Source organism: Lissotriton vulgaris, chromosome 11, assembly GCF_964263255.1.
Source record: "Lissotriton vulgaris chromosome 11, aLisVul1.2, whole genome shotgun sequence".
NCBI lineage: Eukaryota > Metazoa > Chordata > Amphibia > Caudata > Salamandridae > Lissotriton > Lissotriton vulgaris.
In genome coordinates, this window is record NC_141699.1 from 461,342,635 (window position 1) to 461,356,239 (window position 13,605).

The 13,605-nt window shown below is 43.8% G+C and overlaps 1 protein-coding gene across 1 annotated transcript in view; it reads left to right on the forward strand.

Annotated features, from left to right (window-relative positions):
• Positions 1-4,902, forward strand: part of ADRA1A (adrenoceptor alpha 1A) — a 578,157-nt gene extending 573,255 nt beyond the window's left edge. Inside the window, exon 3 of the mRNA XM_086943521.1 lies at positions 2,672-4,902. Within this exon, the coding sequence (XP_086799647.1) occupies positions 2,672-3,186 (515 nt within the window). The 3' untranslated portion in view covers positions 3,187-4,902. The remainder of the gene's footprint in view (positions 1-2,671) is intronic.
• Positions 4,903-13,605: the final 8,703 nt, after the last annotated feature.

A 13,605-nucleotide genomic window follows, 5' to 3' on the forward strand; every position in this document is an offset into this window, starting at 1 on the left:
GTAGAAATACCATGTGGTGAGTCAGAAAAACACTGTACATTTTATGTTAGGATCGCCTGATATCCAAGGACCCACAAATACGTAGTGGCATCTAACGTCACTAAAACACAAACCGGTGCATGTTTCTTAATTAAATGCAATATCCTTACACATTTGACAGAATAACTTCACAAACTGAAACACAGAGACTATGATAATGGTTGAATGTCAGAATATCGTGTGGAGAAAAATAATTTGACATAAATATGGTGAACTAAGTATCGTTTGCAAAAAAATATTGTTTTCATTGGATGAAGATTTTGTATTTCTAATTGTAATGAGGCAATATATTTGCTTATTTTATTTATTTCAGACAACATTCTGACAATATTATTAGGTACCATTAATATAATAAAAGAGTATAAAAAAAGAGCTTCTAATAGCCATCATTGTACTAAAAGTAGGAACATTGTTACTGGAAATGCATACACCTCAGTTTGATTCTCTCCTCACTTGTATATGTTTGTCTCTTTGTCATCCAGTGCTGGAGAGCCGCCCACTCTCTAAGGCATAGACTTTTCAGGACTAAGGTAATTTCCTTGCCACTGTGCTATGCACTCAAGCCTATTGCATTCACCCTGTCTTTCACCTGACCAGGGAACGTCCTTTACAACAGAACTTTTACAACAAAGTACCGTTACGACGCAGGTTTAACAACGAAAGTCATTACAACGACTTTCACTGGAGGGCGCTCTAGGATAGGTAATAGTTTAATTTTCTATCCAACACCTTCCCTACTATCCACGGGGACTGGAGTTGGAATAGTCAATTAAACTATTCACTATCGAGCGCCCCCCAACGCAAGTCGTTGTAACGACTTGGATTGTAAAACGTGCGACGTAACGGCACGTGTTGTAAAAGCACGCGTTGTACCGTCGTACATCCCACCTGTCCCAATTCTTCCCTATTCTCGAGTTCTCAATCTCTTCGTCCCTTTCAACTGCAGTGTGAGACTCTTAACCATCATCACCTAAGTTACCATCTAAGTATGTTCATCTCTTGCTTCACTATACAACAGCCTTCTACTCGAAGAGTCAAAGTCCTGAAATTTGCCACGCACACTTTTTACAAATCTTTATTAGGTTCCACCCACACCGTCCACATCAACCAGCCTGAATCGCAGTCCATCACAGGCCAGGATGTTCCCTATCCTAGTGTTCATATCCCTGTTTGCGATTAACCCTTCCAACCAATCTCTGAATGCAGAAGCCCACAAACTGCCTCTAGAGTCTGTGCATTCTGACTTCTGGAACCCCACTGCTTCACCACCATGGCCCTTTACCTGGCAGATGCCTGCCACCTTAACACCATCGAGAAAACCTTCAAAGAAACTCCTCTTCGAACTCAAAAGTCCCCCATACAGCAGATGCTGCAAGTACCTAGGACACACTAACTACTGCTTACATTTCCATGGGTAGTGGCCAGGGTCACTGAAATTATGCGGTATAGCAGCCACAGCTAAATCTGCATGATAATTAATGTGTTGCTTTCGCCAAATAATCTATCATCTCCTCCATAATTTGCAGATTTTAACACAAAAAATGGCTCATGGCAAAGCGAATCTAAAGTTATCAAAAGCATGGGTACAAGTGTTGCTGTGCAGTGGAAAGCTCTTTGCAGAAGTTTACTGGTCACCTTTCACTTGCTGATGTCTCTATTTGGGTGTTGACCTGGCACTAATAAGGTTAAACCAATACCCAGACAGTGTTAACATGTAAAAATGACAAAATAATGGAAGAATGCTATCAGTAAATGTGGCATGTTATGCCGCATAATTTGCGTTTTCTCTTTGCATAATTGAGTCAGTGCAGCTCTATGATTTGGTCCTTTCCTATCGCATAATTCCAGTGGCTCTGGTAATGGGTAATGTGTCTACTTCTAAAACGATGCATCCTCTCCTCCTATTCTGGCCTGAATCAAGGTGCACCGGAGGGTGATGTTCTATTTACCCTAAGTGATAAAATGATGCCCCAGGGATTCGAGTTCATTGGGTATGATAAATAAAACCTAAAGCAAGTTTACGCCTAAACTGAGACTACCATGCGGATGTTGGTACTTTCCACACTGATATCTGCATGTCCCAATATTTATCAAGCCATTTTCACTCGCTAAATTTCAGCTGGTTTGACCTGCTGAAATTGTATAGGGGAAAACTCTAGGGAAACGGAATTTATGGCACCTGGTTATTACTAAGTATGAGAAACACCTCTTGCATTTGCAATGCATGCACAAAGAGGGGTTTGCATAGACAATGTTTAACATTATTGTGGAAACTGGAAGTAACTCCCTATGAGTGATGTTGTACCTGGAGTCAGCTCTTGATTTGGTTTGGTGCCTAATACCCTGCTATACTATTGTATGAATAGGTCTGCTGTAATGTCGTTGTTATTTTATACTGCCAAGCGCTCAATTGACGAGTGTACTTGAATATATTCAGTTGTAGTGCTTTGGTTAGCTCTAAATTATGTTTTGTGATTGATGCAATAGGTCACTAATAGGATCATATGGTACTATAATGCCACTTCAAAACCTCATTTTTCTCGATTGTGTTTCTCTTCATTTTCACTAACAATGGCAAATGTATTTCTCTGCTACAAGTGGAAAACTAATGTACTTCATTCTCTTTTTCCAGGATCCATCTTCCCAGCAATGAAGGCCTCTGACACAGTTTTTAAAATAGTATTTTGGCTCGGATACTTCAACAGCTGCATTAACCCGATCATCTACCCATGCTCGAGTCAGGAGTTCAAGAAAGCATTCCAGAACATCCTGAGAGCGCAGTGTTCCCAAAGGAGACAGGCCAGCAGCAAGTACTCTTCTGCGTTCAACATGAACAGCTCAGCTCAGCACAGCCCAGCAGGGTCGCGGGACATGGTGCGCATTCCTGTGGGAGCTGGTGAAACCTTCTACCGAATCTCCAAGTCTGATGGGGTGTGTGAGTGGAAATTCTTCTTGCCAAGCACATCAGCCAAGCAGGCCATCTCAAAAGACAGATCAAACTGTTGCACCACCCAAGTGAGGAGCAAGACGTTCCTGAGAACATGCTGTTGCATTGGCTCAACGGGAGGTCACAGTCAAGGCGGCCATCGCATGCCCACCATAAAGATCCATACCATCTCCCTGAGTGAGAACGGAGAGGCTGTGTAGGAGGCCCAGTAATGTTAGGTGACAAGTGAACAGTTCACATTTTTGATGGCTACAGTTATATCACAACTTGAACAACCTCAAAACTCTTTTTTTGGAAGAAAGGGGCTTCCAGAGAAGGAAAACCCCATCTTGGCGGGGACAGCGAGCTATTGCCAGTGGTCTTTGGGCTGTGGGATCTTCAGGCTATTCAGGCTTGAAGGCAGTGTGGAAGAACCCCTGCACAATTTTCATAATGGCATACATGGTTTGATGATACAGGGGTATAATACTTGAGTGCAGGGTGCCAGAGCCCGAAGTACTGAAATATTTTTAAAGCTTCTGCTCAGAACTACTAAAACAAAGGCTTATTTATAAAATACACTTGGAAAATTGTGCTGTGCAATGAAATCGTTTCTCCCTATTTTTAAATATACATTCTAGCTGGGAATCCCCATACCACCTTGGAGATGGTTGCTCACTTGCACGTACTCACTCAGTAGGTATTCCAACAGCTGCTTGTAGTTCCCAGTGCGGCACAGGGTTCTTCAGTCAGCCCTCTGAGGGCACTCGTCCATGCAAGGAAACAAAAAAAGCAGATAACGGCAGCAGTGCTAGTCCACAAATAAGGCAATGGGTAACGAAGGGGAGTATTGTCGCCTTGCTTCTCAGGCTTTTTCTACAACTCTGGTTCATGGTTTTTGGTTCTATTGTCATTAACTTGCCTTCTGCTGTAAGTCTGCGTCCCCTTTCAGTGCAGTGGACGAGTCATTCTGCATGCTCCTTGTCTGTGGCCATCTTGTGACAGAATTTTCGAGCAGGCTTTGCTACCCTCTGAATGAGTAACGTCACAAAGGATTATCAGCTCTGGAAGCAGGCAACTGCAACATTTACTGTGAAAATTCCAGAATGACTCCTCACGCCCAATTCACTAAGCAAGTGATAACTGTGGAACAGAGTCAAAAACTGCAGTCGAAAGTGTTGTTTTTTCACCATGACATTAACTAAAAAAAAAAACATGAGACAAATGTATTTTTGAATTAACACTAATAAATTTGCGTAGTCTCTCACTCAAAACAGCATTATTTACTTCCAAATGTTGCGCACCCAATTTTCCTTTTTCGCCAAATTCCAATAAAATGGAAAGTTATAATTTTTTGCTCAACGGTAGGGAGAATCTTTTACTTTCAACTAGGGGTGTGTAGTGTTTTTATTAAACAAGCAACGTCTTGCGTATAACCCAGTTTTATTGGTCTAACCATGGTTCAACAGTTAAAAAACAGTTTTCCTTGAGAATTACAAATTTTAAGTTCATACAACTTGAATGGGGCAGAAAAGTTCCAATTTTAATGTGAAAACCACTATGAAGAAAATGTTGTAAAGGACGGTTAGTAATTGTAGTATTCACAATAATTATTGGAATTTCACAAGGGTAATCTTTGCAACCTCGCACACCAGTAGAATCTTTAGCAATTTCTCTCCTAGGCCCACTCATCAGCTGTGCATGAGGAAATCATAGTGGGGGTGTATCGGGAATGGCGCAAGCACTCTTCTCTGATAAATAAAATGGTGGACGGCAGGCCTGTCATATTTGGGGCCACTACTTATGTTGGAGGAGCATATGTGTATATTCAAAATCCGTATTCCAGAATTGCTAAATAATTATTGGAAAGCAAAGTGAATGTAAATTAACATGTTCTTTCAGTTGAGTTTCTCAGGAATCTATTTTGGTAATAAAAAGTATGCTGGCAAAAATGCTTCAATGAGTGCACATTTTTTCCAAGCTTAAAAATGGGACCTCATAGGTTTGGTGTTTGCATATAGACTGGAAGGTGGAATTCAAAACTGCATTACAGAGTAGACTTAAAAAGGCAGTGTTTGAAACCAAGAGGCATAACTGTGGAAAAATAAAATAGCAAAATATTGAATGCAATCACTGCAAATGTGGCCTGGTAGCCAAAAAAATCTGAACCAATCTCATAATAAGGCAACAATGTCTCAACCGGAATTCATGTAGAAAAGACAAGTACAATATATGACAGATCAATGTCAAGTGCAGAGAAGGGAGAACACACGTATTTAAGAAAGGACCAAGGCATTGGTCAGTGTATTTGGAGGTAACAGTAGTTGTATCAGCACTACATTACATTACAAAAGTTTAATGGTAACCCAAAGTACAATTTGCACAATAGTGCTCATGGAGAAGAGAACGGCGCAGGGTGACAAGTGTAAATAGTGAAAAAAACAGCAAGCAGCAGCGCAATAGATACAAAATAGTTACAAAACAAGCACTGGCGTTGCCAATAGGTCTCGCAGTAGGAAAGTTGAAGCTATTGGTTTTGTAAATTACATTTTATATTTATATATCGTTATTGGCATTGTCAATAACAATATATAAATATAAAATGTCATTTACAAAACCAATAGCTCCAACTTTCCTACTGCGAGACCTATTGGCAACGCCAGTGCTTGTTTCTCGTCCCCCCAAACAGTGTCCCTTTCTGGTGGGCTTCGGTGCATAAACGCCCCCCGTTTTTTTGCCATAGTATCACTGTTGCTTGCCTTTATCTTTCATCTTTCACATAAAATGACCCCTAGATTGTGCTGTACGTTTTCAACGCTGAATGGAGCAGCGTGTGGTTTTAGCAGCTAGAGATCTCTGTAAAACTAGAAGCGCACAGTGGCCTCCTCTGTGATGCTGTCTGTTGGTGCTAGAATCCACACCCCGGGGGGTGATGGGAGACGGACACTAGGTCAACAGACCCTCTTTGGAGACACGAGCTGGCCCCCTCACTGGAATGTAGCCCTTGCTGTGACCACAGAGGTATATCCACGCCAGGACTCAGGAAAGTGAGGGGTAGTCCCCACCCTGCTTATGTCCGATACATTTATTTCGGATTTATTTTAAATATTAATTTACTGCGGTGCGCCCAAGGTTTGTGGGAAAATCAGTGCATGTATCGGCGCCTATCCCCTTTAATGCATACATAGCGATGCCACCATCTGCTGCAGAGCCCGGCGCTGCCTGGTAAGCTTGTTGTAGGCTGTGCCTCATTAATTAATTAATTCATGCCATCGTGTTTATAGGATGCTGTTTGCAGCTTGGCTGGGAGGGTTAGCAAACGTAGCCAGTGTGGGCCAATATTGACTTCCCTTTTGCTAGAAATGGCCGTGGTAGCCCCGGGATAGTCAGTTTGTTTTCCTTTTAGCTTTGAAAACACAATCTCCGTGCCAAACACAGCCATGCACGTGGCTTCACTGATTTAAAGCCGTTCTGTGCTATCTTTCCATGACAGCAATCTGCAGAACACGGTTCAGCCCCAGTGTTTGCACAGAGCTGTCTGGAATGGAACAATTCATCCTTTGTGGTGCCGAAAGGCCGCTGCACACCACGAAAGGAAGCGAGCAACCGATCAAAGGCTGAGCTAATCCTGTGTACAGTTGGTGGGGTCGGCAGCACGTGAGCAAGGGGGGGGGTGCTCATCCATGCTGTGGAAATGGCCGTGTGTCCCTCTGGCGGAACCGTGTGACCTTCAGCTGCACAATGACGCTCGTTCTCTACGAAAAATAGAACTTGATTTGGAGGACAGATGGGATGAAAAGGGTCGAGAACAGAGGATGAGTGACGAAAAACCGGAAGGCATGGAGCATGGAAGGAAGGGTGAAATGAGGGAGGAGACGAATGAAAAGAGGGAGGTTCGAAGCAGTGGTAAAGAAAGACGTGGTTGCTTCAAGTAAAAGCAACTAAAGTGTCGTCTTGGGAGAAGTGTGGGAGGGAAGCCGGATGGGGGCGAGAGAGCCTGGGAATGCGAGCGAGGGGAGGAGTGCAGAGGGTGCAGAGGCTGTCTTGGGAGAAGTGTGGGAGGGAAGCCGGATGGGGGCGGAGAGCCTGGGAATGCGAGCGAGGGGAGGAGTGCAGAGGGTGCAGAGGCTAGGCTTGCATGCGACACGTCGGGCAGGGGAGGGGGCCAAGGGGCGATGAGGGTGTGAAGCAGCAGGGGCCTGGGGGAAGCTGGCTGGGGAGGGGGAGGAGAAATGAACAGATGTCCGTGAGGTGTGGGAGGAGTGCCTGATGCCGGATGGGGGCGGGAGAGCCTGGGAATGCGAGCGAGGGGAGTAGTGCAGAGGCTGGGCTTGCATGCGATGCGCGTGCTTGTTTGTTCACGTGATTCACGTGAACTTCAAGAAAACCGCGGCTGAAAGCCCTTGGTTTGAAGAGGATTTTGCCGACATGAATTCTCGCTCCGCTCAATGCGCTTGCTTGCATTGATAGGTCGCGAGACCTAAACAGTAGATATGACTTTTTACAAGGTTTTTTGTACAAAGTATTTTGTTGTTTTTTTTGGAGCCAAGATGACTCCTAGACAGGCGCTGAATGGTTGACGGCGTTTCGACCCAGACCAATAAGGGCCATCATCAGGACTGGATTACGTTGCGATGAAAGATGCTGTACAAGGGATAAAGGGAGGGTGTTAGCCAAGGGAGAGGGCAGAAGAGAGGTGAAGGGGAGAAAGAAAAAGGGAGGGTGGGTGGTGAATAACTGGGAGGGTGATGAGTGACTGAGGCTGATTCTGATGAGGATCGTGTCCAGAGAAGATCAGTGTGAAAGGAGAGGGACTAGTAAATATAAAGGTGAATGAATCTACTGTGGGAAAGTGGGAGGGCATGCATGTGAGGCTTACTGGATCAACAAGTTTGGTAAGAGCAGAGTAAATCCAAGAGAACAGCTAGCATATTTATTAATCCTTGGGCTGAAATGATCGTAGAGGTGACCCAACCAGTTCGCTGGAAGGTCTGAGGGCTGGGAGAGGAACCGCAGAGAAGCCTTACGAGAGGAAAATATAATAAATGGGGGAAGGCAGCAGCTATGGATGTGTTGGGTAGGGAGCGGAAACCTCAAGAGTGAAAAGTTTACCTCAATGGAAGTGAATTCTGAGGCCCGTGAAGTCGGACTGGATACCTGAGGGCCGCGGAACCAGTAGTCTGGAAAACTAATGAGTCAGTGAGCCGTTCCATAGGCGTACCAGGCGGTCACGTGTTGAAAGGGAACGGGAAAGGAGGAAGAAAGGACTAGACCAGCAAGTGGGGGGGGGGTGAAAGGAACCCCAGGGATAACGGAAGAGAAAGACATATCCAGTGAAGGGATATGGAAAGGTAAAGGGGAGCAGGGGAGGGGGAGGGTCAGGTGTACAAATAAACAATTTAACAATACTAATACCATCAAATATACAGGCGGCGGTCTCAGTGGGAAAAAAATAATAATTAATTAATGATGTTAAACAGGTATAAACCTATCGAGACTATACAAGGGTGGGAACAGTCACTGGATAGGTAGTTTGCATCGAGCAATGGCGATGTATCAATTGAAACCAAGAAAAACATACATTACTGAAAAATTAATTAATTGATGCAAAAAATTACAGACAATTACAAGAAATTATACAGTACCACACATGTATGGCAGAATGGCAATCTGCAAGAGAAGGGAAAGAAAACATTTCGAATTTATGAGAGGCATGTATTACAGGAAGTAAATAATACATTATCAAAGGAGCACATATGTACAGCAGTACACAGAAGAGAGCAGTAGGGGGGCGGCAGTGGAGAACTGCTGGGATTAATGGACTAGAAGCAACTAGGGCTGGCTCTGATCAGTAAGGCTGAGCCTGGTAAACAAAACAACAGAAGTGAAATGCCAATACTGATACTGTAATTCATATACCAATGTGTCATCCAAATAAAGACTTTTATTCAAAACTGGGAAATGCTATTTAATAGCTGTTTATTCTACAAAATATGTTGCAAGGTACATTGGGTTTACCTTAGTACATCATGTCAATTATAAATTGGTGACTATAATGAAAAGAGGACACAAAACAAGATAAAATCTCAACCATACAATCACTAGTCAGACATATCACAGTCATACCACTAGCATTCATGCATTCATACTAAGGAACTTCACACAAACTGGGGGGTTCAGTGCATCAGTGTGAAAAGTAATAGGTCTGCTATACACTAAAAAAGAATCAAAAGGGGTTTTGTAAAACAATACACTCCTTACAGTTCAATTAAATCAACTTTTTCAAAATTTCAACAAAAGTGGGTGTATAGGGATTAATGGACATCAATGGTGGTATTCCATCCGTTCAATGTATTCAACCCATGGTTGAACGTGTCATTACGTACGATCCATCTACATTCACTTTTGTTAAGGAGTAGTTGTAGATTTTCTACCCTCAGGGGTCCTGTTAGTTAATCAGTGACCTACCAAATAAGGTCAGTTTCGTATTTCTTTTATTTCGATGTAGTGCATGACTAACGGGGCAGACTCGGTTTTACATTTAATGCAGCTCTTGTGTTGTATAATGTGTTGCTTCATCATTTGGGTGGTTTGGCCAATAAATAGAAGGTCGCAAGGGCGACGGATGGCACATATAACATTATTTGTACAAAAATTGGAGAATTGTTTCAGTGGGTATGTGCGGTCCTGGTACCTGACCTCTTTTGTATTGTTGGTGAGGGCATAGACAATACCGTTTTCACACCTATAGGGTCCTAATGTAGGAGGAAGGCCTCAGCTCGAGGTGATGGTATTTGTGTTTGGGGTCTTCTTAGGCCAACTAACCGCCCGCACCAGTTGGTCAGATAGATTATTGCCTCTTTTGTAGGAGAACAATGGGGGTTCCTGTAAGGTGCTTGGGTGCACAGGATACCCCTCCCTTTATCCCTTGTACAGCACCTTTCATCTTAAAGTAACCCAGTCCTGATGATGACCCTTATTCGACTGGGTCGAAACGCCTTCGACCATTCAGCACCTGCCTAAGTGGCATCTTGGTTCCAAGAAAACAACCAAATATTTGGAAAAAAACCTTGGGAAAAGTTATATCTACTGTTTTTGTAACCATTTTTTATCTTTTGAGCCATTGCGCACTGTTTTTTCACTATTTACACTTGTCTCACTTGTCACCCTGTGGCATTCACTTCTCCACGAGCACTATTGTGCACAGTGTACATTGGGTTACCATTTAAATAATGTAATGGAATATAGTGCTGATACAACTACTGTTCCCTCCAAATATACTGACCAATGCCTTGGTTCTTCCTTAAATACTTGTGGTCTCCATTCTCTGTGCACTTGACATTGATCTGTCATATATTGTAATTGACTTTTTACTCAAATCCGGTGGAGACATTGTTGCCTTCTATAACGTATTTACCCGGGCTCAACTGGACCATTGGGTTTTTCTCCTTTTGTTTTCTTTTTGTCAAACTCATAATAAAGCGTCAATGGCAGTAGTGGCAGATGTTTGCTATGAGCGAAGGGCAGGCAGGGTGTCATAGTGGTCGCAAAGGGAGGGTGACAAAATGAAAAAACAAATCATTTAAAAAAAGAAAACTTACCTTAAGCCAACGAGCTCCCGTTTCGTGCTCCTCTGCTCCTCTTCTTCAGGCACAGGCTCCCAGCCTGTCCAGCGGCCAATCCTGAAGCTGTTCTCACAGGATTGGCCTGAGCGTCCTTGATTAGCGCTCCAGTACAGACTAGGAGTCTGTGACTGTTTTCACCAATCTCAGCAATGCAGCTGGGGTTGGAGAGCGCTTCTCTTAGCATAAGGGTTTGGCTGGCCTGAGACGTCCAGCCAAACAGTCATGCGTAGTGAAGGGAGTGCACTACCACTCCCCTCTGTGCTGTCACCCCAGGCCCAACCCCCAAGTCTCTGCAGGAAAGGAGAAATAAACAAGTGTTGTTTTATTTTTGTTTTCTTGCCGTTTTTGCGGGGGGGGGGGGGTGGCACTCCTCTGCCATAGCAGTGGAGCTGCTGCTGGTCAATGGGTCTATGAATATAGTCTCCCTGAAAGCATTGTCAGGGGCGTAATGCAAGATGACGCCCCAATTTCTCCAGGATATTCATTGGCCTTGGGGTAAATGGGGGCCTTCCAGGAAGGGATTGCCCCAGTGCTTAATTTGAGCTGTTGGTTGCCGGTGGGAGGCACCGGTACTTATTTTTCTGCATTAGGCATTTACTGCAAGCAAGAGATGAAGGAAGAGAAAGACGGAAAAGCGTTACTTGCAAAGGGAGAAACCAGAAAGCTGTAACAAGGAGCTGAAGGGACATGAAGTGGCTGTTAAAGGATTGGACGGCCGTTAATTAACCACGTGTTTCTGAGAGACCTTTGGGCACCGGAACGGTTTTATTTACAAATTGAGCACTAGATTGCCCACCTTGCTACAAGAGCATCAGTGGCCTGTGTTATTCCCCTGATAAAGGGCAAAGGTACCAGTGAGCCCATTGCTATGGGATTGTTATACCCATTGGGGGCCGCGTGATCAGCAACATTGAAGCAATAATTTTGCACGTTTTCTTTCAGCTCAGTGAAAAAAGGCTTCCAATAGCTGTTGCTTTTCAAGTCATCACAGGTGCAGGGTGGGCCCTCCTTGGATGAGGAAGTCTGCCCCCTCCCCCTCCCCCCGCCGTTAGGCGGTGGTTGCAGGGCCCTACGTTACGGCCTGAGCACTGTACGACCATCTTCCCTTCTTTCTTTCAGAACAGCAGTGTTGTAATCATCCTAAGAATATTCTCTGGTCCTGCTTGTGGTCCTCTGCAGAAACCAGTCATTTATATATTTTAGGGAGATTGAGGTACTTAACTTCCTGCAGTTTCTCGGATCATATTTATACTTGTACCTTAGATTCGTTCATTTTAGGGATGCTGTCATAAAGTTTTATTTTTTCAATATAAAATATTCGTTATTTAGACGCATTGTGTAAATATTACAATCTTAAAACACAGTACAAATTGATAAAGGGCCACTGTAACTTCTGATGATGGCATGGCTCTTAAAAGCTCATTCACGCGTCTCCTTCCCAAAGCTGCACAAGGAATAATTATCAAACAAAAATGCAATCTTGGTGCTGCAAAAATTGCAAACAATGAATATATGGATTATAGTCATTTGTGGATGGACTTCACAGGCACAGTAGTCGTGATTTGTAATTGTAACTCTAATTGCCAAGACCTGCAAGGAATGAAACCCCTCAACCTTTGCTGGAGCAGCTCATTTAACAGACAAGCATTTGGAAGATTATAATATATGGAAACATTTTAGTGTATCTCAGAGTACCCAATGAAAACACCATTAATTACATTTCTGCATCATGTACAAGATCCAATAGAACATTCTTTACTATTGCTAATTTCCTGCTGCACTGCTCGGTGTCAAAAGAACAGGGCAGGAATGTGTCGTACCTACAAGATACTGCAAATTTCTGTTCTTTTCCCCTACACTGGCCCACAATGGGTTGCATGTCCCAATGCACGCACCCTTGCATCGTGGTGCAGGGGTATCTGCATTGTAGGGGTGATTGTTTTGTCCCCCTTCCAGCACAAAAACATTCACAAGAAGTGTTTTCCTCTTTCTATGTGCACTGCAGAATGCAGCACACATATAAAAAGGAAAAATGAGGAGAAATAAAGGTATTTTTCCTTGTTGCTCCTTCCTTACACCTCCCTGGGGAGGCATTGGAATCTAACGCATTCCCACGTTTCCAAAACCTTGTAAATCTGGGAATGCATCAGGTTCCATGGATGTTGTGTGAGAATATAGGATACATTTTCTCAGATTGCCTAGTTTTATTGTGGCTTGAAACTGACACCTCTATCCAGGCAAAACACCCCAGCTCATCACATCAGGTTCCAAATGAATCAACTGTATCATTCTACTAGGAAGTAGCCACAAGTGCCTTGGTGTAGTTGCAGCCTCTAAGGAGACCCAATTCATTTTGTCACCCAAGGCCAGAAGTTCTGAACCAGACTTGCAATCAAGGAATTAACATTTCATAAGGTGCCTCATAATGGAAAAGATTTGACTCTGCCTTGCTTTCAGGTAGTCATCTCAAGACAGACTTCAATAAAAGTAACACCAAGATATTTATGACAATGAACAGCTTCTAGCTTAACCCTGATAAAAGCAAGATGTAGTTATACTTTAATCTATCTTTTTAAATGGCAGTATCTTTGGGCCTAATTCCAATGCCAGTTGGACCGGCATCCATAGCCTCGTAGGCGTCAGTCGGCCTGCCGCTGTCTCGTTGGCAGCGGTAGGACCAACCGGCGAATTACAATGCATGTTGAATGCAGTCCCACCGACCGCTAGAAGACCGCCGTCTATTGCAGCTTTTCTCCAACTACTGAGATAATGGTCAGCGAAAAGCAGCAGCCATAGAGCTGCACAGGGAGATCTGACGGCCATCCAATTATGATGTGTGTTTCTGATGAGTCAACCGTGGCGGTCTAACTAGCTGCCTCGACTCGTAGGAAAAGAAGGATTTGAGGTGCATACTCACCCAAATTCTCTTCTCACCAACAGTCTCCAGCATGGATTCCTTTGTCCAGGCCCCCCTGCCCCAACGCAGATGAACCCCAGAGACCGTAATGCAGGTAA